The sequence below is a fragment of the Danio aesculapii genome, chromosome 3 (genome assembly GCF_903798145.1).
Source record: "Danio aesculapii chromosome 3, fDanAes4.1, whole genome shotgun sequence".
Lineage (NCBI taxonomy): Eukaryota > Metazoa > Chordata > Actinopteri > Cypriniformes > Danionidae > Danio > Danio aesculapii.
In genome coordinates this window covers 14,045,442-14,069,191 of record NC_079437.1, presented here as the reverse complement: position 1 = coordinate 14,069,191, position 23,750 = coordinate 14,045,442, and the positions used below count along the sequence as shown (strand labels likewise).

Below are 23,750 nucleotides of genomic sequence, written 5' to 3'. Positions count from 1 at the left end.
TGGTCATATGACCATAGGGAAGAGTGTTTACATTGTGTCTTACTGTACGCCGAAAATAAAATAGTGGTTATAAAAAAAATTCTCTTCAAGCCGTCAGCGAAATGACAAAGCTGGAGGTCATCAACACGTTTCTGACGGAGCGCTTAATGGCGGCGCTGAATGAAATCATGGACATGATCGGCGGGACTGTCCTGCAGTATGAGAAAGAGCTGGACAGCGTGCAAAAGGACAACGAGTATCTGAGACGGAGACTCAAGGAGATCGAAAAAATCGTCGAGTCGACTGGTACATCGTATTTTTCTGTAGAATATAATGTATTTCTGCCATAGACTGCGGTTTATTTACTTTTCTTACATTACCATGGAAACCATAGTTTCCGCTCACACACAATGGTGGTTAAATTGAGGTAAAGTTGTTTATATATATATATATATATATATATATATATATATATATATATATATATATATATATATATATATATATATATATATATATATATATAGTCAGACTTTCTCCATAATAATATACTTTAATTAAAGTATTATTTGAAAATTCTAAATAGGAAAGTCATATTAGCAGCCAATGACGTTACAACATTGTCAATTAAACAGTGCTAATGTTGTTTTGAAGTCATAATTACATGTGGATACAGACCAAATATTCAAAGTAACTAGGGTGGTAAACAATATAACGTTAGAACCCGTTAAAATGAACGAATGTACGTATATAAACCCAAGTTTACCTCAATCATGGTTACATGATTGACATACATACAAGACGGTTATTTAGTGTAAATACTAACGGTACCGTGTCTTTGAAGTATACTATAGTATAGTGTATAATAATTTAGATTTTCAGCATGCCAGCTGCAGTATTACCTATGTTAAACTGTTTGAATACTGCAGTATATTTAAGTTTTTACTACAGTAAACCTTGATGTGCGTTATTGTAGCATATCGTATATTATATATAGTAGAATAGTATATATAGTATGTCATATATAGTAGTACAGTATTGGGTAATTTGTTTATATTACTGTTGGTGTATTACCACAGGAGCTATAGAACAGCCACAAAAGATTAATTTAAGTGTTTACTATAGTATGGTTCAAAATCACAATAGTATTGTAAGTTACTACAGTATTTTTTCCCTCATGTTGGCATAGAAAAAAAAATCAGCCACCTATAACATAAAAAATATTACATTGTACAACTTTAATGATTTACAGTTAATGGTTTGTTTCTAGTGGTTTTTGTAAACAAGAACTTGACTTTTGTTCTGACTAACTACTACTATGTTAATTTTGTAGAACGAAAGATGTATGAATTTAGTTACTGTTGTTTGTTTTAAAAGCAGTTATTTAGGTTTATTTACAATCTAATACATTAAAATATTAATTATAAATGGTATTTATAATTAATATTCATTAATAATATTGAAATTGCATAGGGATTATGAGAAACAAAGCATAACAATTTTACTTGTTCTAGATTTCTGTTCTGCACAATCACGGCTGTGGCTTTTATTTTAAGTCACATATTAAGATATCTGTAGTCGTCGGCGCAATAGCCTAGTGGTTAACTCGTTGACATATGGAGCTGCAGCATTTCAGCGCGTCCCGAGTTCGAATCCCGGCTCGAGGACATTTCCCTACCCTACCCCCCCTCTCTCTCTCCAACTTCGCTTCCTGTCTAAATACGGTCCTATCTAATAAAGGCAAAACTTCAAAAATAAATCTTTTTTTTTCTCACATAAATCTATTTGTAGTCTAAATCATTCACACTGGAGCATTTTTTATTAACATTTAATGAAATCTTAAACTTTAAAGTTGTTATATTTGTAAATGCTGTAGTTTTAGTTTAGACTTGAAAGACTACTGATGAACTGACCAGATGAAATTATAATATGAAGCTAAATCTGTAAATATTGCAAACAAAGTAATTTTGTGTTTAAAATACATCTAATTGATGTCTCTGCTAAAACAAAGTGCAACAGTTCAACTCTAACAGACATCTAACAATAATCCAAAAAAGATCAGCCAGCAAATACACAGATTAAACAGAATTCACATGTGTAGTCAGTCATTCCTATGTATTTGACAACTAGTCTATTTTTGACTATTTTTAGATGTCTATTAGATTTTCCCTGAGAGCTCAAATTTAGCCTCAATTTTATTTTGGCCTCATCACTATGTTTAGACGTCTATTAGGCATTTTACAAATGATTTTGTATAAAAAATCTGATCAAATTTGCAAACTGACTTAATTTCAGCAACAAAAACAGATTTTTGTAGTATATTCAAACCTTTAAAATGACTTTGTATAGGTTTCCACCCCATCTGACCTCCTCAAACCTTTCATCTTTACAGCTCCACCCATCTCAAACCCTGCACCATCATCTCCACCTGCTCATCTGAAGTGGACTTCTAGCACAGAAACAGAAACAGTGCCTACAGAGATCTATCAAAACCAGGTACAGAACGAACAGCTCACCAACACAAAAGTGGAAGAGTTCTCCAGCCATGTGCTTCTTGTGACTGAACCAGAGATCACTATCCCTGCTCCTCCAATCCCAAACCCACTGGCACAAACAAACAAAGACTTTGAAACGTGCACTTTAGACAAATATTCTTGTGACGTTAAAACCGAGCCCCCTGAAAGCCTTCATTTACCGTCCACAAACATCTACAGTCCATTACCACATTACACATCTCAGCTACCAACTACTACTAATATCATTCACGAGCCTGATCCTAAAGTTTTCAACACACCCAATTCCACCGATTCAGAAATAGCTCAATGTAGGAATCTAAAGCCTAAATCCTTGCAAGAGTCCATCAGTAAACACAGCCCAAATGCAAGGAAGACCACATATCCTGAATCAGGCGTCAGCTATAACAACACTCATCAAAACACAGACTTGGGATCAGTCAGGAATGACGCTGTTAGCAGCAACGGTCATCTGGGGATTGGAAACATTGCGGTCAACTCTCTACGCCACATGCCGTTTGTCAGACAGAATCGAGGAAGAGGACGAGGAAGAAACAAAGGTCCTGGGACGCACGCATGTCCTCAGTGTGGAAAACTGTTCCCTCATCATTCCCGGCTAAAGGTGCACATGCTCATCCATACAGGAGAGAAGCCGTACGTCTGCGGCCAGTGTGGAAAACGCTTCAACAACGATGGGACTCTGAGGAACCACAGTCGTGTGCATCTTCAGCTGCGTCTGTTTGACTGTCCCGTGTGCGCACGCAGCTTTAAGGATGCCTACACTTGTCGAAATCACATGCGTGTTCATAGTAGGTGAGAGAGCGATGTTTCTGCCTCAGAAAGGCTAATTGACTCATTTAATCCCACATTTTTTTCTTGGAATTTGAATTTTATTGATTAAGGCAGTGTTTCTCAACCACATTCTTGGCGGACCACCAGCTCTTTACATTATCCATGTCTCCTTAAACACACCTGATTCAGATCATCAGCTCATTAGCAGAGACTGAAAGACTAATGGGTGTCGCAGACAAAGGCTGCGTCCGAAACTGCCTACTACTCATTAGGTACTGCATTTGAATTTAAACGTACTACTCGGCCAATAGAAAAGTATGTTCTATACAGTATGAACGTGAAAAGTATAAATGGAATTCGGACGTACTACATCCGTCATTTTGTCATGGTCACATGACCTACCTGCGTCAGTTGCGTCGCTCCCATTCATGAATTCGCTCGCAGAGCATCATGGGATAGCGCAGCATGCATTGGATGCGCACTTCAGAATCTCGCTGGAAGTAGTAAGTCATCAGGGTACTTCTCACATACTGATTTTCGAATTCTATGAATTTGGACATACTACTCAGCTCGCATACTGATTTTAGCGTACTGTATAGTATGGAAGTATGCGGTTTCGGACGCAGCCAAAGACATCCAAAACATACAATGTTGGTTGTCCTCAAGGAACGTAGCTGAGAAACACTGGATTAGGACATTCACACTGAATGCATCTTTGTGTCTAGAAACGGGAGATGCAGTGCTCAGGAATGTTTTTTAAAGGGCCACCCTTTCTCAGCAGGGTGTTTCCACACCTCTAGTTTGAAAAAGTCAGGAAAGTGTGCGAGTCCAGCTTTGTTTAGGTGGGAGTGTGGAGTGATTAAAGAGGGAAAGGTTTGCATGAAAAGGGGAGTTTTATCACGTACACTACAGCGGCAACACAAATACAGACGCAGGGGAGATAGACAGTGATTCGTAGAGCAGCATTTACAGTGGATCTTAGAGCTGTGTGGAAGTGATGGATTTTCAGTCCATAATATTGTACTATTACTGTAAACTTAGTAACAATCATTTTGACTAAGGTATGTCTTTAAAAACTGAAAGAATACCTCTTGACGATACTAACTAACTTTGCCATCTGAATAAACAAAGAACACTGATCACACACTTACCAAATTCGTAGAGTCAGGACAATCAACACGAACTGGAACGCATATTTTTTTAAAAGAGAGACGAGCGACAAATCCGCATTTCACCATTTCTAGATTCGAAAAGCTCTCAGGTAAAAACTGCTTCTTACAAAAGTATTTTTGTCGCATGTTAGCAGACCACTGTAATCCACACATGTGAATCCACATACAAGCTGTGCTCTCATCGCAGGGAAATGGAAACAAAACCTTCGTTGCGGCACATTTATAAACGCAACACTGACAATGTCTCAGAACAATTCTACTACTTGTTTGAAATACGGTTGGCAACTCAACGTGGCTTCTCTCTGAACACTGTAACGGGTAACAACACTCTTCGAAGCTGTCATGCATATTAAAGAAGTAGCACCTCATTCACAATAGAGTGCTCTGATTGGTTCAAACCAAGTCTCTCATGAATTAATGAACAGATTTGTGATAACTCAATGACGTCACCTTGTACCAGTCAGTATAGACAGCCAATCTCCACGCTGGAATTTACACAATGACCTCATCATCGTGACGTTCCCTCAAAATTTCTTTTTAAACCAAAAGTACGAATTTGCTCTAAACAACACAAAAACAATCAATTTTCACTTTTTAATGAAATATGTGTCCTAATAGTGTTTTTAGCAACGTGGGACACATATATGGGGACTGTCAACATCTTGAAAAATCTGTTTTGGTGTTTCATCACTCTTTAAAAAAGAAAGGAACCTCTTCTCAGGTTAACATCAAATAGAACTGTTGTCATGCCAACTTGCTACTGTAAACCAGAGAGTTGCAACAACTGAAGTCCAAAATGTTCAATTGTCACATCATTCATGTACACTCAAATGGTTTCAGGAAGTGCTTTGTGGTTATTTCAATACTGTTCGATAACATAACATACACAAATTTATTTTTAGAAACTTTGATCTGCATGAGCCGCCATTGCTGTTGATAAATCATTTCATTGGAGTCAATGGAGTTGTCGCAACTCTTTCTCTCTATGGCTCTGCTGTAAACAGAAGTTTGCAGTGCTTACCCCGCCCCAGAAGAGTTCTTTGAGACTGATATTGATGAGCATTACATGTAAAAATTTTTATTCTTTTAACTCGACACAGTATCTTAAAACATGGCGTTCTTGTACAAAGTGCTGCAAAAGATGCAAGACATGAGCATATTGGGGTGCACACATTCCTGTTTGTGCATAATTAGACACTTGAACATTTTGAGTTTACTGGCTTCAGTTGCGCATGAAATTCACTTATCAAAAGATATGAAATCACTCCAGTTTCATTGCAAAACAGCTAACATGGATGTTATTGGGAGGGTAGCTGTACTTTATGTGCTACGGCAGGCTGAAAAAGGGCATAGACTCATATGACACCGTCTCTGGGTTCAACAGATCCTTCAGTTTCACTAACTCCTCAAGGAGTTGCGCCTGGATAATGGGCGATACTATTTGGTTAATGCGATGTGATCTTTCGCCAAAGTTCAAAATGTTTCAACTCAAGCGTCATTGCGTTAAGTGAGTCCATCAAACTTGTGTTTACATAGGAAAAACAATGGAAAAATTGTAATAGGCCTCCCCAGCACACAAACTTCACTTCTCATTATGTTGGTTTAATTAGGGTTACAATAGTGACTGCTCGGAAGTCAAAATTTAATTGCTATTCATTTGGTAACCACTGAACAATGTTACACTACAGAAATGTGACTCTTAATACATTTCCACCTCTTACATCATCTAGATGTGCAAGCAGGAAGAGTAGGCGCTGTTTCACAGCATGCTACGGCACAGTTTGTTTAAGGTTATCATACTCTGTTATACGCAAGTTAAAGGGCTTTTATTTGCCCCTTTTACAAGTTGTAAGATAAGCCTTTGGTGTCTCCAGAATGTGTTTGTAAAGTTTCATCACAAAATACCAATCAGATTATTTATTATAGCCTCCAGAATTTGCCCCAATTTTGGTGTCTGAGTACAGTGTAGCTGTTTTTGTAGCCTGTGGCTTTAAATGCAAATGAGCTGCTTCTCCCTGCCCACCGTTCCCACGTACATGTCTGCTACTCCTGTGTTATGTCAGATAAACAGCAGTCAGTGATGGAGACAGACGGATGAAGCTGAAATACAGCTCATTAGTCAAAAATACCAAGTTTAATTCATGTATTTGTGGTGAAGTTTATTCAAGCCTTTCTGAAATGATGAGTCACACACAAAGGCCGTTTGCAGTACACACACACACACACACACACACACACACACACACACACACACACACACACGTGTATATATGCGCATTTACTGACACCAAGTGGCTGTGGTGATTATAGTGGTTAAGAATTAGATAGCGATTTTACTGTCTTTATTACAAACTAGCTCTGTTTTAAAAACATATTAAACTTATAAAACGAATAAAAAAAACACAGAAATTCATGGGACGGCATTAATAAACAAACCAACGGACCAACCACATTGTAAAACATCTGAAATGTGGTTTTGGTCATTCTAAAATGTCTTAGGCAAAGTCTATCATCAAAGTGGTTCAGTATTATTGCATTGGAGTTGAATTCCTCTAGTTGCAGCAGGATCCAGAGCTAGATGGGACAACCCGGAATAAAAAAAAGAACTGGCACAATTATAGTGATAAACCAAACCACTTTAAGCAATACTAAACTGCAGTGCAAAACCAAACCGTATCAAACTGCACAGTGGAAAAGTGGCTCATATGGTCATGTGATATTGATACATTTCTTTCAAAACAATCTACATTTTTCATTTAAAATGAGTATTTCTTCCCCAAAGCCAACAATGACACTTCCAGAGAAAAGAAAAAAGTTGGGATTAAATGGGTTAAACAAGTGTTGAGCTACAGGAAAGACTCGTGGGAAGGATTTCCTGTTGATCGGTGAACATCAGTCAAATTATCTGCTCTATTAGCAGAGACGTCTAAAATGTGCCATGCTGGGAGACTCCCGTGGGCAAGATCGAGAGACCGTAACAAGTCACATGACGATTTTCATGTCCTCAGAAAACCCTTTTTGAGCACAGTGTGTTTGTGGCGTTGTTGAAATTTGTTTCATGTTCCTGTTGTGTGCTCTGTCTTCAGATCAGTAGGATACAACTAAACAAGTGCCAGTATTAGCAGCTGTTTTCTGCTTCTTTTAATATGCTAAATTAAAGAGTTTGATTTCAAGGTTTTGTGGAGTTTGTAATTTTTTTGAGTTTCTGTTTTGTCAGTTTGAATGAAGGTACACCCTTTAACAACATTATCGCAAGCGTACTTAAAGGGGAAAATTAACATTCAGATATCATTTGGTATCTGCTATCAACTTGGACCATAAAGGAATTACACAAGTTTGCAATAATCATGCAAAAAAAAAAAAGAAGCTATATCAGTGTTTCTTAACCACGGTCCTGGAGGACCACCAGCACTGTATGTTTTTGATGTCTTCTTTGTCTGTTACACCCATTACAGGTTCATCAGTCTCAGCTGATGATCTGAATTAGGTGTGTTTGGTTAAGACCTGGGCTGCCTCCGAATTCGCATACTACTACTTTCGGCGAGATTCTGAAGTGTGCATTCGATGGACACTACACTATCCCATGATGCACCGTCAGAGAATTCATGAATGGGAGTAAAGTGACGCAACTGACGCGGGTCACGTAATCATTACAAAATGGTGGATGTAGTATGCCCGAGTTCCATTCATACTGCTCATATTCATGCGGTATAGAACATATTTTCTAACAGTCGAGTAGTACATTTAAAGAGCCCCTAGTATACATTAAAAAGGTTCATGTTTTGGGGGGTTTCCAACAACAGGCTGATATGCATGCACGGTCGAAAAACACTTTCATTGTCTTATAATATGCATTTATATTTACCTAATTATTCCAGCAAGTCCCATATGAATCGTTCAGCAATTAATTTGTTCCCAAACCCTTCCTTAGCGCGATGCTAATCTGCGCTGATTAGACCGGCGACAGCGTTCAGCGCGAGACAGAGAGAAATGCCCACCATGGCTTATTAACAATATTGAAGTAGTCAGAGTGTATGTGTGAGCATACCTGCCAACACTCCCGTTTTTCCTAGAAGACTCCCGTATTTCAGACCCATCTCCCGCCACCCTCCCATTTTGTTATTTTTCCCAGAAAACTCCCGTAATTTCAACCATCGGGGGGTTTTAATTTTCCCGCGCAACAAATGGGCAGGGCTTAAGTTCCATATCCATGTCACGCTAGCACGGCTAAAGACTCGTTTTCAAGACGATTCATTTGAAACACAATGAGTCAACTCTTTTGTAGATGAATAAATAGATTAAAACACTGTGCACTTTCAGATTTAAGCCTTAGCTGGATATTTCACTTCACTTAGAGCTGTGTTACACACTACATGGAAGGTCATTTTCAAAAACCCATAAAAGGCGCTCTTTAAATTCAAATGCAGTACCTACTGAGTAGTAGGCGATTTCGGACGCAGCCATGGATAATGCAGAGCTGGTGGTCCACCAGGAACGTGGTTGAGAATCACTGCGCTATATGGTTCAAAATTATTTTTAATTTATGACAAAAATCATTAGAATATTAAGTAAAAATTACATGTTCCTTAAATACATTTAGTCAATTTCCTATTGTAAATATATCAAAACTCCATTTTTGATTAGTAGCGTTTATTAAGGAGACTTCCGGTCATGGTGCGCACTGGTTAGTCATGCTAATTTGAGCTGATGCCAACGTTCTTTAATTTAATCCTAAAAAGGTGACCAAATCAAAGCTGTAAATGAAACACTCCTGTAAGCAACTATGCCGTTAAAAAAATATAAAGTCGGGACAACAGCTGAAATTTCAGCCGCAAACCAGCTCTGACAACATTGAACAAGCGAGCAAGCTAACAGCTAATGAACAGAGTGACATTGACGGGAAAGTAATGTTTATTAAGCACTTAACTTTTCGATCTCAGATTGAGGTTTTCAAACTGTTATATCTTGACTTCATCGAAAACATTGCAGCTATCTTTAATCTATCTTCTTCTATCTTTAACCATCCAAGCTTTATTAAATATCAATTTGAACTGTTTTGACTAGTTTTATGGCCCAGGGTCACATTTTCTCATCCTTGTGTTGTTCTAAAATTGCATGCCATTTCTGTTTTTTGTTGAACGATGTATATTTTGAAGAAGTTCAGTAATCAAAGAGTTTTAGATCAACATTACATCATGTGTATTTTTTTGTCCATACTGAAATTGGCTGGTAATGGAAACTTGCATTCTTGAAAGTATTTTCATTTATTTTCCACAGAAGAAAGAAAGGCACGCAGTTATGGAAGTAAACAAGGTTGAGTAAATAATGTTGTGTGAATAATTTAGTTTTTATTGTATGCTTAAACATTTCAGGCAGGTTAACACTGTGGTAAAGCCACAGTATATACAGACATTATCACAAGTGCTGTTTAACAGAGAGAAGATTTAGCACAATTATTTTAATAACTAATTCATAATGACGAATTTCTTTTGTATTTGTCTTGATGACAGTATATATCATTTTGCTAGATTTTTTGTAAGTTACTAATAACTTAAATTGCCATTTAAAGGTTGTACTGGGTGAATTATTAAGTTTACTACGCAAGTTTGGTTAATTAGGAAAGTCAATGGACAACTGTGTTTTGCTCTGTAGTCAGTGAAAGCTGAATAATTTCTTAAGGGGGCTAATAACATTGGCCTTAGCAGTTTTTACATTTCAAAACATTTATTTATTCCATCCAAACTAAAAGAAAAAAATATAATAGAAATTGTCCTTGCTTTGTTAAACTTGAGAAATATTTGAAAAATTATTACATTTCCACAGGAGGGCTAATATAAACTGTTCAGTTCCAAGAGGGATGTTTCCACTTGGTGGCGATGTTGAGTATGTTTTAGAGCAGGACACAAAGTGTAACAGCCTTTTACTTCCCATTCCTCACTAGATTTATGTACTGATAGCCTGCAATGATCAGAGAACTTTTATTTAAATCCTGAAACTTTAACTAAAGCTTACCCAGGACACAACAATCTCATTTTTACCCTTCTGAAAATATGAAAGTATTTTTTTTTAATGGTTTCTTTTATAACAATGACTATGACCTCAGGGCACCCCAACTAATTGACATAAGTTTTCCAGCCGTTCATGATTTATTCATGGTTCATGAAGTATATTGCATAAGTAAAATTTTATGCTCAGAATTAATCTAAACTCTTGGCATATCTAGAAAGATTTCCACACATTATAACAGTGCCTATGATGTTCAGTCAGGTCTATAAGTCATTAAAGTATACCTTTATGCTTTTCTAAGACTGTTTTTGGTTTCATTTAACTAAAAATGAGCAATTTAGTTAAGTACTTAATAGCGTTTTTGTACGTTTGTTAATAAACATACAGTTGTGCATTGTTATTTCAAATTAGCCAAGTTTTATTAAATAAATAATATTTGAAGAGTTCAGATGCAAAAACCTCAGCATTTTTCTAAGCATTTTTCTCAGGCTACTGTCTATAGGTTCAGTTTATTTCCATTTAAAGTGAAATAACTGAACAAACATTGGAGCCTGAGAAAAAAAATGCTATTTTTAGATGCAAAAACCTCTGAAAAAAAAAACCATCTGAAATTTTCATCTGAACCCTTCATTTGTTAATACATTATAAAAATGAATGTTTACACATATTTTTCACGTTAAATGTACTAATGAACAAATGTATTATGAAGCGTTATCCTAATTTGAAATAATTAAAGGGCCAGGAGTCAGTCATGGCCCTGCAGGATGATCGATATTTTAAGACGGAGTCTCGCTGATTAAGAAATTACAGGAGTAGCTGACATTGAATTAGAAATTGTCATTATTTACTCATCTTAAAGTTTTTCCAAACCCATATGACTGACTTCAGTGCAGCACAAACTGAGTTAATAGAATGAACATTGAGTATCAATAAATTACTTAATAAATACTTCATTTGTTTGTATTAAAAGCAATCATATTGCATCTGAAGACTTGCATATGAGATAAATGGGACACAGTTATGGTGTTTGTTCATTTTTGGAGCTTTACAGCCCCTGTTCCCCAATCATTTTCTTATGAGAGCAGCTTAGACATTCTGCTAAATATCTAATAAATGCCATACAAGTTTGGAATGACACAAGGATGAGTAAATGAGTATATGCAATGCTAATTTTCAGGGGAATTCACTTTTGTGTAAAAGATGTATTATTACAATAGTAAGTATTATGTTAAAACCAATATGACTTATTTTATTAAATAAAGCATGCATGATAATAGTTTTAGAGTTAAATAGGCATCCCACTATAGGGGGCTCAAAAAATTCAACATGATTAGTTTTTTTTTCCAAATACAGTCCAAAACAAACATTAAATAAATGAAACTATCATTTTAATTTACTCCCTCTTTCCCCTCTTTCTATTTAATGCCTTTCCTCAGTTTCAGAGACAATGCTTAAGTCTAATCCTAGTCTAAATTGCATGTTTGAGCTGTCTTAGCTAAAAATATCCTGCAGTGACAAACTAAAAATACATCAGCGCCATAGAATAGTTTCAAGATACACACCAGTAATGCGTTTTTCCAAGTCATTTTTTAAAATAAAAGCTACTCTGTTACTTAATTTCATAAAGGCCTAGTCCTGGCTTAAGCTAACCCTGTTTGTGAAACCAGAGATTAGAGTTCCTGTGGTCTTAAAAAATCTGTATAGATGAGAACGGATCATTTTAAAATGTGATTTAAGGCATAGTTATAATGAATATGGGATTCAAGCATTAATAAAGGTGTACTATAACTTATCTTCCTTGCATAAGAAAGTGTCTTCTTCAAATCATGTGTCTGGATCAAGTAATAACTATGATACATTATTATTATTTATAGAAGACACATAAAAGTGTCATTTAGTGTAACAGTTTATATACTGGACTAGAAAGTTTGTCAAGCATAATTATCACAAGAATCATCTGAAGACGTATTAAAATATTCTATTTATGGATCACAAATATATTTATATGATCATTTTATATACATTGTCACTATTCACCAAACCACTAGTATTACCAATGTGTCAATAAGAGTTTAATCATTTTAAAAATATATTAAAAACTATTAAAACGATCACTTAGTTCAGATCAAAATAACTATATGGTTAAATTTTTACATAAATACATCTGTTATACACAGAAAAAAACAAACTAATATTTATGGTAAAAATCCTGTTGGTGTGATTGCCAGAATTTTACTGTTAAAAGTTTGGAAATATATGCATAACATTTACGGTAAAATCGTAAACCAGGAAATTTCGAGATTTCTTTATTTTAACAGTAAAATTCTGGCAACCAGGTGCTGTTGTCAGAATTTTACTGTTAAAATTAATTTCCAAATTTTACAGTAAACTACAGTGTTAAATTACAGTGTTAAAGTGCTAACATCGACACATCGTAGCTTTCTTACAAAGACAAAAACCAATCAAAAGACAAAAACACAAACCAGACCTAAACACAAGCAAAAGCAAGGGGTGACGAGAAAGTCCCATGAAGAACCAATGCTCATTTTCCCCCAAAGAGAGAAACGCACAAATATTTAGAAGGCACTTAGTGTCATTCACACAAATATCATGGTAACAAATATGAAACTAAAGTATTGCAACAAACATTATTTTTCAAAATTAGACCCTCATAAAATCTAATGAAATCTGATGAGAAAAAACTAAGTGATGTTTTATAAACAAATTTCGGGAGGAGCACGTGCAGAAGTTTCAGTATCAAATACGTCATTGACAATTATTCTATTATCCAATCAGTTCTTGACCAAACCCCTATATATACCAAAGCTGTCTTACCTGCAGCATCTTATGACTTTAGCATCCCTCCACCACCCCGTCACCTCACCTCTTAAGCATTACAATCCCGGGGGGAGTGTTCTGGGGCCGGGCTAGATACTTTGCTCGAATCCTAATTCCTCTCTGTTTCCTGATAAGAGGAATAACTCGAGTTTGGGTGTCTTCCCCGAGCTCAGAGCCCTCTCCCCGGACAGCACGCCAAATACGCTTTATTCTGAAACTATTGCAAGTGTGAACTCGTGAAAAGAACCACAGTGAGGTCCACAGAAAAGCATAAAATATATTTATTCACTACCTGACAAAGGTCTTGTCACCTATCCAAGTTTTAGGAACAACGAATAATAACTTGACTTCTAGTTGATCATTTGGTATCAGAAGTGGCTTATATGAAAGGCAAAGACCTCTAGATATCGCTTATTTTACCACAATAAAATATGATCATGTCTTGATTTTTAATTATGACAGTAAGGTCCGACTTCGCTTAGACAAAAGTCTTGTCACTTAACAGAAATAATGTACAGTATAGAATATAAAGTCATGCAGTAGTGGAAAAAGAGTTAATATTGTGTATGACTCCGTGAGCTTGGAGGACTGCATCCATACATCTCTGCAATGACTCAAATCACTTATTAATAAAGTCATCTGGAATGGCCAAAAAAGCGTTCTTGCAGGACTCCCAGAGTTCATCAAGATTCTCTGAATTCATCTTCAATGCCTCCTCCTCCATCTTACCCCAAACATGCTCAATAATGTTCATGTCTGGTGACTGAGCTGGCCAATCCTGGAGCATCTTGACCTTCATTGCTTTCAGGAACTTTGATGTGAAGTATGAGAAGGAGCGCCATCCCGCTGAAGAATTTGCCCTCTCCTGTGGTTTGTAATGTAATGGGCAGCACCAGTGTCTTGATACCTCAGGCTGTTGATGTTGCCATCCAGACAAAATAAATAAATAAAAAAGTACTGCCATTGAATGTAACCCCAAACCATGATTTTTCCTTCACCAAACTTCACTGATTTGTGTGAGAATTTTGGGTCCATGCGGGCTCCAATATGTCTTCTGCAGTATTTGTGATGATTGGGATGCAGTTCAACAGATGATTCATCTGAAAAATCGACCTTCTGACACTTTTCCAAATGATCAACTAGAAGTTAGATAATAACTAAATAATAAATATAATAAATAGTAAGATTTTCTTTAGGGAAGCTTCCTGTTTTCCAGTTTATATTTTTACTGTAGCATTTTTAACAGTTAAAATGATGGTCTTTTTTTTTTTACAGTGCACTGAATGATGATGGAACCTTATTTCACCATATTTTCACATTTTATTTTCAGAAGGTTTATTCGAAACATTAAAGTAGACAATATAATTGCATTTAATATGCTTTTGTATGTCTGTACATTCATTTTTTTAAATATAAATGCACAATGCAAAATTTAAAATGAAGGTAAATGTTAAAAATATGTATTTAAAAAGCAATCCCTAATGGAAAACACCAGCCTGACGCCTCAACTAATCAGCTCCAAGACCCAAAATGAGTACATGGGATAAGGAAGACATCCAAAATGTGGACTGTTGGTGTCCTGAGCGAGAGACAGAGACACAGACACATTCACCTCAGTGCAGTGTGCTGTTAAGGGGTCATCTAATTGCCATTTACTCACCGAACACATAATCAACCAGATGCACCTTGAAGAAGCACAGAATCAGTGCAATGGGTTTTCATAAGGAAAGGGTGATATTAGCTGAGCCTGGAGTCCCTTAAAGAGAGTGTCCTATTGGTTACTGGCCCAAAAAAATGGACTAATCCATAATTGCTAAAATAACAGTGCAATCACTCCCACAATGCAGCCTTTGTGAATGATATCATGCTTAGATGTTCGTGGAGTGATTACGAATTGTACGATTTTCTGTGCTCGTTAGAAGAGGATGCAGGAAAACGACACACATCTTAAATATCAATGCATTTCAAATGTATTTTCAATTTGTACATAAGCACTTCATATAAATGTAAACCACAAACCCTCAAGAGTATACAGCACTTTTTTTGGTACAAAACAACCAGACGACACACGCGAACGCATGCAGACGCACTCCGGATAGTCCTAGTATATGGCACATACAAACAATTGATTCCAAAAATATATATCGAGTAATTAACGTATGCAATATCAAATCGTAGCATGTCCATAAAACCCTGTGTTAAAGAATAGTAACAACTGGAAATCGAAAAAAACGCCAAATCTCAGACCTTGGAAAACACAGTTGGTGCAAAGTAAAAAATAATGTAAACATTGCATCATGCTACAAAATGGAGAGTCTATTTGTTAGTAGAACACACAAACCTGCCCATGACCGACAACGCTGACAGGACCAGGGCTTAAAAGGGATAGTTCACCCAAAAATTACTCACCCTCATGTGGTTTTAAGCCTTTATGGGCTCTATTTTAACAATCTAAATGCATGACGCACAAATAAAGTGCACTTAGGGCATGTCTGAATGTACGTTTGCAAATTTAAGGAAGAAAAAAATGATGGAGGTAGCTTTTATATTAATTACATAGACAATAATAATGTTTTATATTTGAATCCTTTAATTTTTTTATATTTAAAGATTTTTCTGTTATATGGTTCATGTAATAAGCAACATGTATGAGCAACATGTTTGTGCCTATGACTAAAGCACTCTTTAAATAATAATAATAGTTAAAAAAATGCCATTGACCCTAGACCAGCTTTGAGTTGGTCAATGGTGTGGTCTATTTCTGTTGCCTCAAACAGGGGCGGACTGGCCATAGGACATTTCCCGGTAGAGTGATGGTCAATCTGGCCTGTCACCGTGAATCTGGCCTGACCCTATCCTCACCCACCCATCCTCTCCTGCCTTTACTTCTGAATCCTGGGCAAATACACAGTCCCAGTCCGCTCCTGGCCTCAAAGGAGCAAAGCATAAAACAATACGCCTTAACACCCCCCCCCCCCCCACCCCCCCGTTTCAGATGAGCATGCTCATGGGCGCACACGCATGTGCAATTTGAATTACTTGGTGCAGGTCATGAAAATAATGGACCCATTTCACATTTCTGTGTTTCTCAATAGTGGAAGCCGTCCTAGTTGGGTAAACTAAAATAATAAAAGAAAAACTCCTTGATGGTGTTACCAAGACTTTCAGAAAAAGAAAAAAAAAAATTATGTGATGACGGCAACCAGAGGAGAGAACAGCATCAAATTTCCTGTCCTGTCCATAGATGCAACATTAGAAACACATAGCAGAAGCAGTAATTAGTTTTTTTTTGTAATTTGATGCAATGGCAATATAATACATACATATAAATGTTCATTCACTTAAAAAAAAATCTAAATATTAAAATCTTTCAAGGACTTGAGATGCTGATGACCGTTAAATGCTTCATAAAATCTTGTAAAAAATGTCCATACCTGTGCCAGTCTGAAAATAGCCAAAAACACACATTGCACCAGGTGTCTGATAAGGCGCTATCACTTTTTTTCTTCTGTTGGACACAAAAGATATTTTGAAGAATGCTGATTGATGGTACCCATTGACTTCCATACAACACAGGTTCAATGTGGATACGTACCCCTGTCTATTATTTCTGGAGAGTGTGAGTTATGTAGCCAGAGGTATGTATGGCTACATTTCGTCTTTAAAATGTTCGCTACGGGGTGGTATGACGCCACCGATAACTTCTGTTTCTTTTAGCGCTACCAGCTGACCGCTTACCTCTGTATGAACAGCTTTTCTGGTGTTACCAGTTTGGGATGGAATTGGGAGTTGACTGCAACGACAGGGTTAAAGTTTGGTGAAGATCGGTTTCATAAACCAGGTAAAACAAAAGCAAAAAATAAATAAAGAAACAACAAACTGAAAACGTGGTGAAATCACGCGGCTGCGACTGCTTTTCTAACTAATATAGCTTTTCTTTTTCTAGATTGCTTATGAAAACACTATCGGTTGGGTTTAGGGACAGGGTGGATGGGTCAGATACTCAGTCAAAAGTAAGCTTGCCTGGGGTGCGTTTCCCAATCAACGACATAACTCACGGCTGAACTATCATAGTATGATGCATTGTTTGGGAAAAGTACGATGTAGTGATGAGTGCTTCCCAAAACTGTAGTTTCTCTGTCTCAGATCCATTGTTTGAATAGAGATCTGCGCAGGACTGAAATTTGAATTTTGGTTTTATACTGCACCCGACCGCTCCCGCCGTATATTCAGTCTTTGTTCAGCCGCTGCCCGCCCCGCTCCGCTTTCTACCCGACCTAACCGTTCCCGCTAAATTTAAATCTGGTTTTCAAAATCTCACGTTAAAATTGGCCACTACCAAAAGAGAGAGATTACAGTGTAGGTTGTGCAAGGATTGTAGGCTAAATGTCAGTTTTGTCCCTTTGTGATGAGACATGAGTGCCGCGTGACGTGCGGTGAGGCACTGACTCTTTTAAAGTCAGATTTACAAACAAAACCACTCAATATATTTGCCTACTACAGATTGTGTTTCATATATTATATAAGCTTAATTTCTATACACATAGCAGATACATATTGCAATTAAATAGGTCTCCCAAAAAACACCCAGCTGGATGCTTCAGATTCCAGTCAGCCTATTACAAGCGAGACACACACAGAGCACCACAGTGGCTCTCATATTCACATTCATATTTTATGTTAAGGTGCTTTATTGGCATGACAAATATCTGTACATTCGTATTGCCAAAGCAGTGCAGCATCGCTGCGTACAAAGAAGACTGATGTCTCAGGAGCGCACACTCTCTCTCTCAGGAGCGCTATATTAGGCCGCCCGCTCCTGGTCAAATAACACCAGAGTTGCCGACCGATGCCGCGTTTTATTCGGAAATTTATTCCTGCGGCGCAAGAAAACTGGTCTGGTCCCGGAATGCAGACCTCTAATTTGAACCACATTAGATATAACGTAAAACCTCCATAATGATGCTCTAAACGCGGTGGAGTAACAAGTTCTTTAGAGAAGAACTCCATAATTTATTCGTGCAAATTATATAGTTTTACACGCATTTAAAAATAAAATCCAATATTGGTTTTGGTAAAACATGCACTAATTTTTCATATTAATTGAAATATATGTAAACGGCACATATAGGGCCCATGTTTCCTTTACAAATACTATTGAGAACATTACATAGTCTATTCTAAATTAACATAAAATCACTCACAAAAGCTAACACATATTTTAATATCATATATAAATCTTATAAATAAATAATGAGACAATTTATTAGGAAATTAAATATTCATTATTTATTAAGAAATGAAAAAAAATCCTACTTTAATATTAATATTAATGATGATGATTATTATTATTATTAGGTAGGATATTGTTTATTTTTTATTTTATTTTTTGAAAAGTCTACTTTTACAATTTGACACATGTAAACCACTGCAGAAATGTTCTAACCAACAGGCCCATGTCATATACAGTACAGATACTTAATAAATAACCTACTATAAATTAAAAGCATTAGTGTATGCTATATATTTTGTTTTCACAAGCTTTAGAGACGTGACTTCCACTTTTAAATAATAGGTCACCTATAGCTTTCATCATGAGCCACGGCTGTGTTCAAAACTGCAATGTTTTCAAAGTGGACTGTGAAAGGAGCACAACTGTAAACATGAAGATCCCTGAAACTGAAGAACTGTAAAAATACTTTGAAAGCAAATTACACAAGTTACAAGAGAGATGACTTTTATGCTTTTTTTAAAAAAAAAATCCAAGTTTAAATGTAGGAACATTCTAAACAAATAGGCATAGCAAGGATAACTGTGAATAAAACACACCCAGGAACCATGTTTCTAACTACAGCTCTACAGGTGTAGTTGCAAGCATATACAGTATGCTTGCGATGCAGTTTGCAAATGTTCATGTAACAATGGATTTGGAAAATGCCAAAACAACAAACTATGTTTGTAACGACAACTTGCTACCTTAGTCAGCTAACAATGGTTTTGGGAAATACACCCCTGGTCGGCTGAAGTGTATATTGCGATTTATGTGAGAAAAGGATGCGTGAGAGAAATTTGAGACCAAGCATACACAGCATCCTCTGGTGGATTTGCAAACACAAAAAAAATGCAAGCAGATGTACCTCCAGTTGCGTATTTTGCTGTTCCTTGAAATTTAGACCTGGGTACGTATCTGTAACGAGCCTGGGTATAAAAAAAAATTGCCATGGAAATCAATGGGTACCATATGATCGAAATATGATCGTATTACTCCAGTTCTTTCATCATTGCATTGGCTCCCTATTAAATATCAAATAAATTTAATTTTTTTGACTACCTACAAAGCCTTGTACAGCTTAGCTCCCAAGTATTTAAGTGAGCTACTGGTGTATTACAGCCCCTCACGCCACTATGCTCAATTCATTCTGAGAATATGCTGTGGTGGTCGTGGAGGAGTGGAGAGCATGAGACTGATTCCTGAAAGACCCCAGTGATAGAAGAGTCTCGGCATTAATCCTGTGGGCCATACTGAAGTCCCTCCGGTGACCTACTCACACCTGCAAATTTCTCCATGATGGACGTCCAGCGTTCTCCGCACAGGAAGTTTGGCCAGAGGAGAAATGGTCGTGCCCAACTGAGCCTGGTTTTCCTCAGGGTTTTTTTCCTTCACTTTTGTCAATTGGTTAGATTTTGTTCCTCGCCACTGGCTTGCTTAGTTTGGGACCTGTAGAGCTGCGCATCGATGGATTTGCTCTCCAGTGTTTGGACTTTCAGCAGTGAATATTAAACCACACTGAACTGAACTAAACTTGAACAAATTCAACTCTGAAAACTGGACTGACACAATTTAAATTTACTAGAACTTTTATGTTAAGCTTAACTTTTATGTTGACACAATCTGCAATGTAAAAGCTATAGAAATAAAGGTAAATTGAATCGAATCAACCAACATTCGTCATTATAACTTATTTTAGTAAACGATATCAGCGATTTCATTTTTGCGTGAACTATCCCTTTAAGTAACCTCCCATATTGTCAAGACGATATCATACATGTATATCGTTTCGATGCGTTTATGGCAGGCAGTCGACATGCACCCCCATGTTTCGTTAAGATGCGTCTTAGTCTGTAAGCGTTACGAAAGCACTGAACATTGAAATACATTGGTAATCAGTAATTTCAAAAAGAGAATTGTGCTACACCAGAGTAAAATTCACTTCAACATTACAAAATATGTAGAAAACGTGCAGCGCGCAAGAAAGAGAGAGAAGGAGAGAGAAAGAGTGGGTGAAAGGGGCGGGGACACACTTTGACTGACACCGAGTCCCTTCCTCCACCCTCCTTTAAACAGCGCAAAGTGTGTAATTTACTCCCAACTACTTGGCCCCTAGTTAGCTCATATAATTATCCACCTCATACCAATCAAATCCATTAACCTATCATGACTGATTTCCTGGCGGGATTCTTCCTCCTCAGTCGTGGCAGGTGGTCTGAGGCAGCTCATTGGCCAGAATGTGCCAGCGCTCCACCCTTTGACCCTTGTTCCTCAGGCAGTCCATCCAGTGACGAAGGGCATCTCCCTGGACGTGACAGCTCAGGCACACGCCACCTGCCAATCAACAGGGGGATTTTGTGTTAATCGTGGCTGTGTTTGTCATGGCAAATTATCTCTTCAGCTATCAATAAATGAGTTGAATCAAGGAACTGCCAGATACTTTATTGCTGGAGCAATAAAGAGACATCAGCTTGAGTCTTCCTGAGTCTGCCTTCTGCTCTCAAACTGCATGTCTTATATCATTTTCAATTAATAACAGCTGATTCTCTACCATTATTTCCTAAGTTGTTTGTGTGTGTGCATGTGGAAAATCTCTCCCTTCCGTTTTTGTTTAACAATCACATGTATATGAATTCATATACAGTCATTATACAATTCAATTATCTATAAAGTCAAAATGATTGAGTCTCTTGTGAACTGAATATTTTTATGTATTTCCCTAGTGATGATTAACATGTTAGATAATAGTTTGTAATAACTAATTCTTTTGTTTTTGCCATGATGATAACATATACTATTTACTAGTTACTTTACAACATACTAGTAATCACCTTGAAGTCATTAAACAACAGTGCTTTATTCTGTGGCCAATTGAATAAAAGGGGGGCTAATAATATTGGCTAATATCAGTTACATTTTTTTAACTGCTTTTAAAAAAAAAAAGATTTTCTTCAGAAGAAAAATTTATATTTATTTATTTATTTATTTATTTATTTATTTATTTATTTATTTATTTATTTATTTATTTATTTATATATGCATTGAGTTGCTGCCAACCTGATTAGAAATTTGCTTTAACGAGCAGTTGGACAGGTGTACCTAATAAATTGTCCCATAGTCAATCCTCAAATAACCTAATAAAGTGGCTGCTAAGTGTACATATTTTAAAATTGCTCTTTTTTTTTTTTTACCTTTTCAGCAACATAAATAACATTACTAGATTCATGATGTATGCATATGACCTAGATATGACTGTCCAAGTGTTCATGACAGAAGGCATCTTAGATCAGGCTTAAAGGGACAGTTTACCCAAAATTGGAAATTCTGTCATCATTTACTCATCCTCCACTTGTTTTAAACCCCAAGAAAAAAAAAACAAACCACTGCCTCCCATAATATATTTTGTTCCTACTATGGAAGTCAATGGCTGCTTTCCACAACATTCTTCAGAATATCTTGTTTTGTAATCAACAGAAGGAAAAAAAATCATAATTGTTTGAGTAAATAATGAGAGAATTTTCATTTTTTTTTGGCCGAACTCTCTCTTTAACCATAGAAATACATACATTTATACAATTTTAACTGATCCAGGTTAAATTAGTAATATTATAGTGTTCTGACTACCATATAGTGTGAATACTGCCTACTGCAGCTAAAAATTGTATGTGTAACATTATGCAGCCATTACTATTTCAGCTGTGCATTTAAGTCAGCAAGTATAACCCGTGATTATTTGCATAATCATTTCTTTTTGTCATGGAATTTTTATTCTTGCAAATAGCATTTTACATTTTATTACAACCCACAAAACAATCCCCAAATAAAACAATCAACATTTCAAATAAATAGGTAAATAAATAAAATAAACAAAATAATAATATATAAAATAAAATACAGAGAAAAAAAAAAATAAATAAAATAAATAAAATTATAATATCAAACCATATACATACATACACATATACCTTCACTCAATCCACATCTAAGGTTTTTAAGTGATTAAAAAATGCAATAAATTGTTGCCATTTTTTAAAAAAGTGTTCTCCCCTACCTCTGATATTGTATTTAATTTTCTCAAGTTTTAAAAAGAAGACCAAATCTTTGACCCACAATGAGATAGAGGGGGGTTGTGGGGAGGTCCAGGACAACAGTATTCTGCGTCTAGCGAGAAGAGATGTGAAAGCCACAATGTCAGCGTGTCTCCGGTTTAAAGGTTGACACTGAGAGGGAACACCAAAGATCGCGATTAAAGGGCAAACAGCTAACTTGACCCCCAGAATATCAGAAACAATTTTAAAAAAAGTAATCCAATAATTTTGCAACTTGGGACAAAATACAAACATATGACTAAGGTTACATGGTGAGAGTTTACATTTATCGCACATATCTGAAACATTGGGATATATTTTAGAAAGTTTGGCCTTTGAGAGATGAGCTCTGTATATCGTTTTAAATTGTATAAAGCTGAGTCTAGCACATGAAGTGGAGGTGCGCACATTGTCCAATACTGCACTCCAGTAGTCATCTTCAAACTCTAAGTCAAGTTCCTCTTCCCAGGCCCTGATAGTTTTAATGTTATGAGAGTTATCCTTTGATAAAATAATTGCATATATCTTAGAAATGATCCCACTCATATGAGCATTCAGTTTAAATACCTCTTCCCATGGAGACCTTGTAGGCAAGGAGGGAAACTCAGAGAACAGAGAGGAAGCACAATGTCTAGTCTGAAAATAACGAAATAAGTGGGAGGGGAGCAGATTAAATAATGATGATAATTCAGAAAAATTTGCAAACATATTGTTAATATAGAGATCTTCAAAGCATTTCAGACCCTTCTTTTCCCAAAAAGAAAATACTGAATCGGAGAAAGGAGGAAGAAAAAGATGATTGTTAAGTATAGGGGCCATAGTCGATGCAGTAGTAAATTTAAAGTGACGCCGAAATTGAAAGAATATTTTGAGAGAAGCACACACTATTAGATTATCTGTATAATGCGAAGGGGACACTGGTAGAGAAGAGAACACCATAGCAGGGAGAGATGTTGAAGAACAGGACTTTGCTTCTAAGTTGCACCATGATAAAGAAGAGGCCTGTACCCAAAATATCAATTTCTGAATATTTGCCGCCCAGTAATAATACATAAAATTAGGCAAGGAGAGCCCTCCACTTATCCGACTTTTT

The 23,750-nt window shown here is 36.5% G+C and overlaps 2 protein-coding genes across 2 annotated transcripts in view; one reads left to right on the top strand and one right to left on the bottom strand.

The window, feature by feature from the left end:
* Window positions 1–4,798, top strand: LOC130220928 (zinc finger protein 235). The gene is made up of 2 exons (XM_056453199.1): window positions 1–285; window positions 2,372–4,798. Exons 1-2 carry the CDS (start codon window positions 102–104, stop codon window positions 3,307–3,309), a joined length of 1,122 nt encoding a protein of 373 aa, XP_056309174.1. The 5' UTR covers window positions 1–101; the 3' UTR covers window positions 3,310–4,798.
* Window positions 4,799–20,188: 15,390 nt separating this feature from the next.
* doc2a (double C2-like domains, alpha) overlaps window positions 20,189–23,750 on the bottom strand; it is a 97,795-nt gene continuing 94,233 nt past the window's right edge. The window contains exon 11 of the mRNA XM_056453198.1: window positions 20,189–20,903. Coding sequence (XP_056309173.1) covers window positions 20,767–20,903 — 137 coding nt within the window. The 3' untranslated portion in view covers window positions 20,189–20,766. The remainder of the gene's footprint in view (window positions 20,904–23,750) is intronic.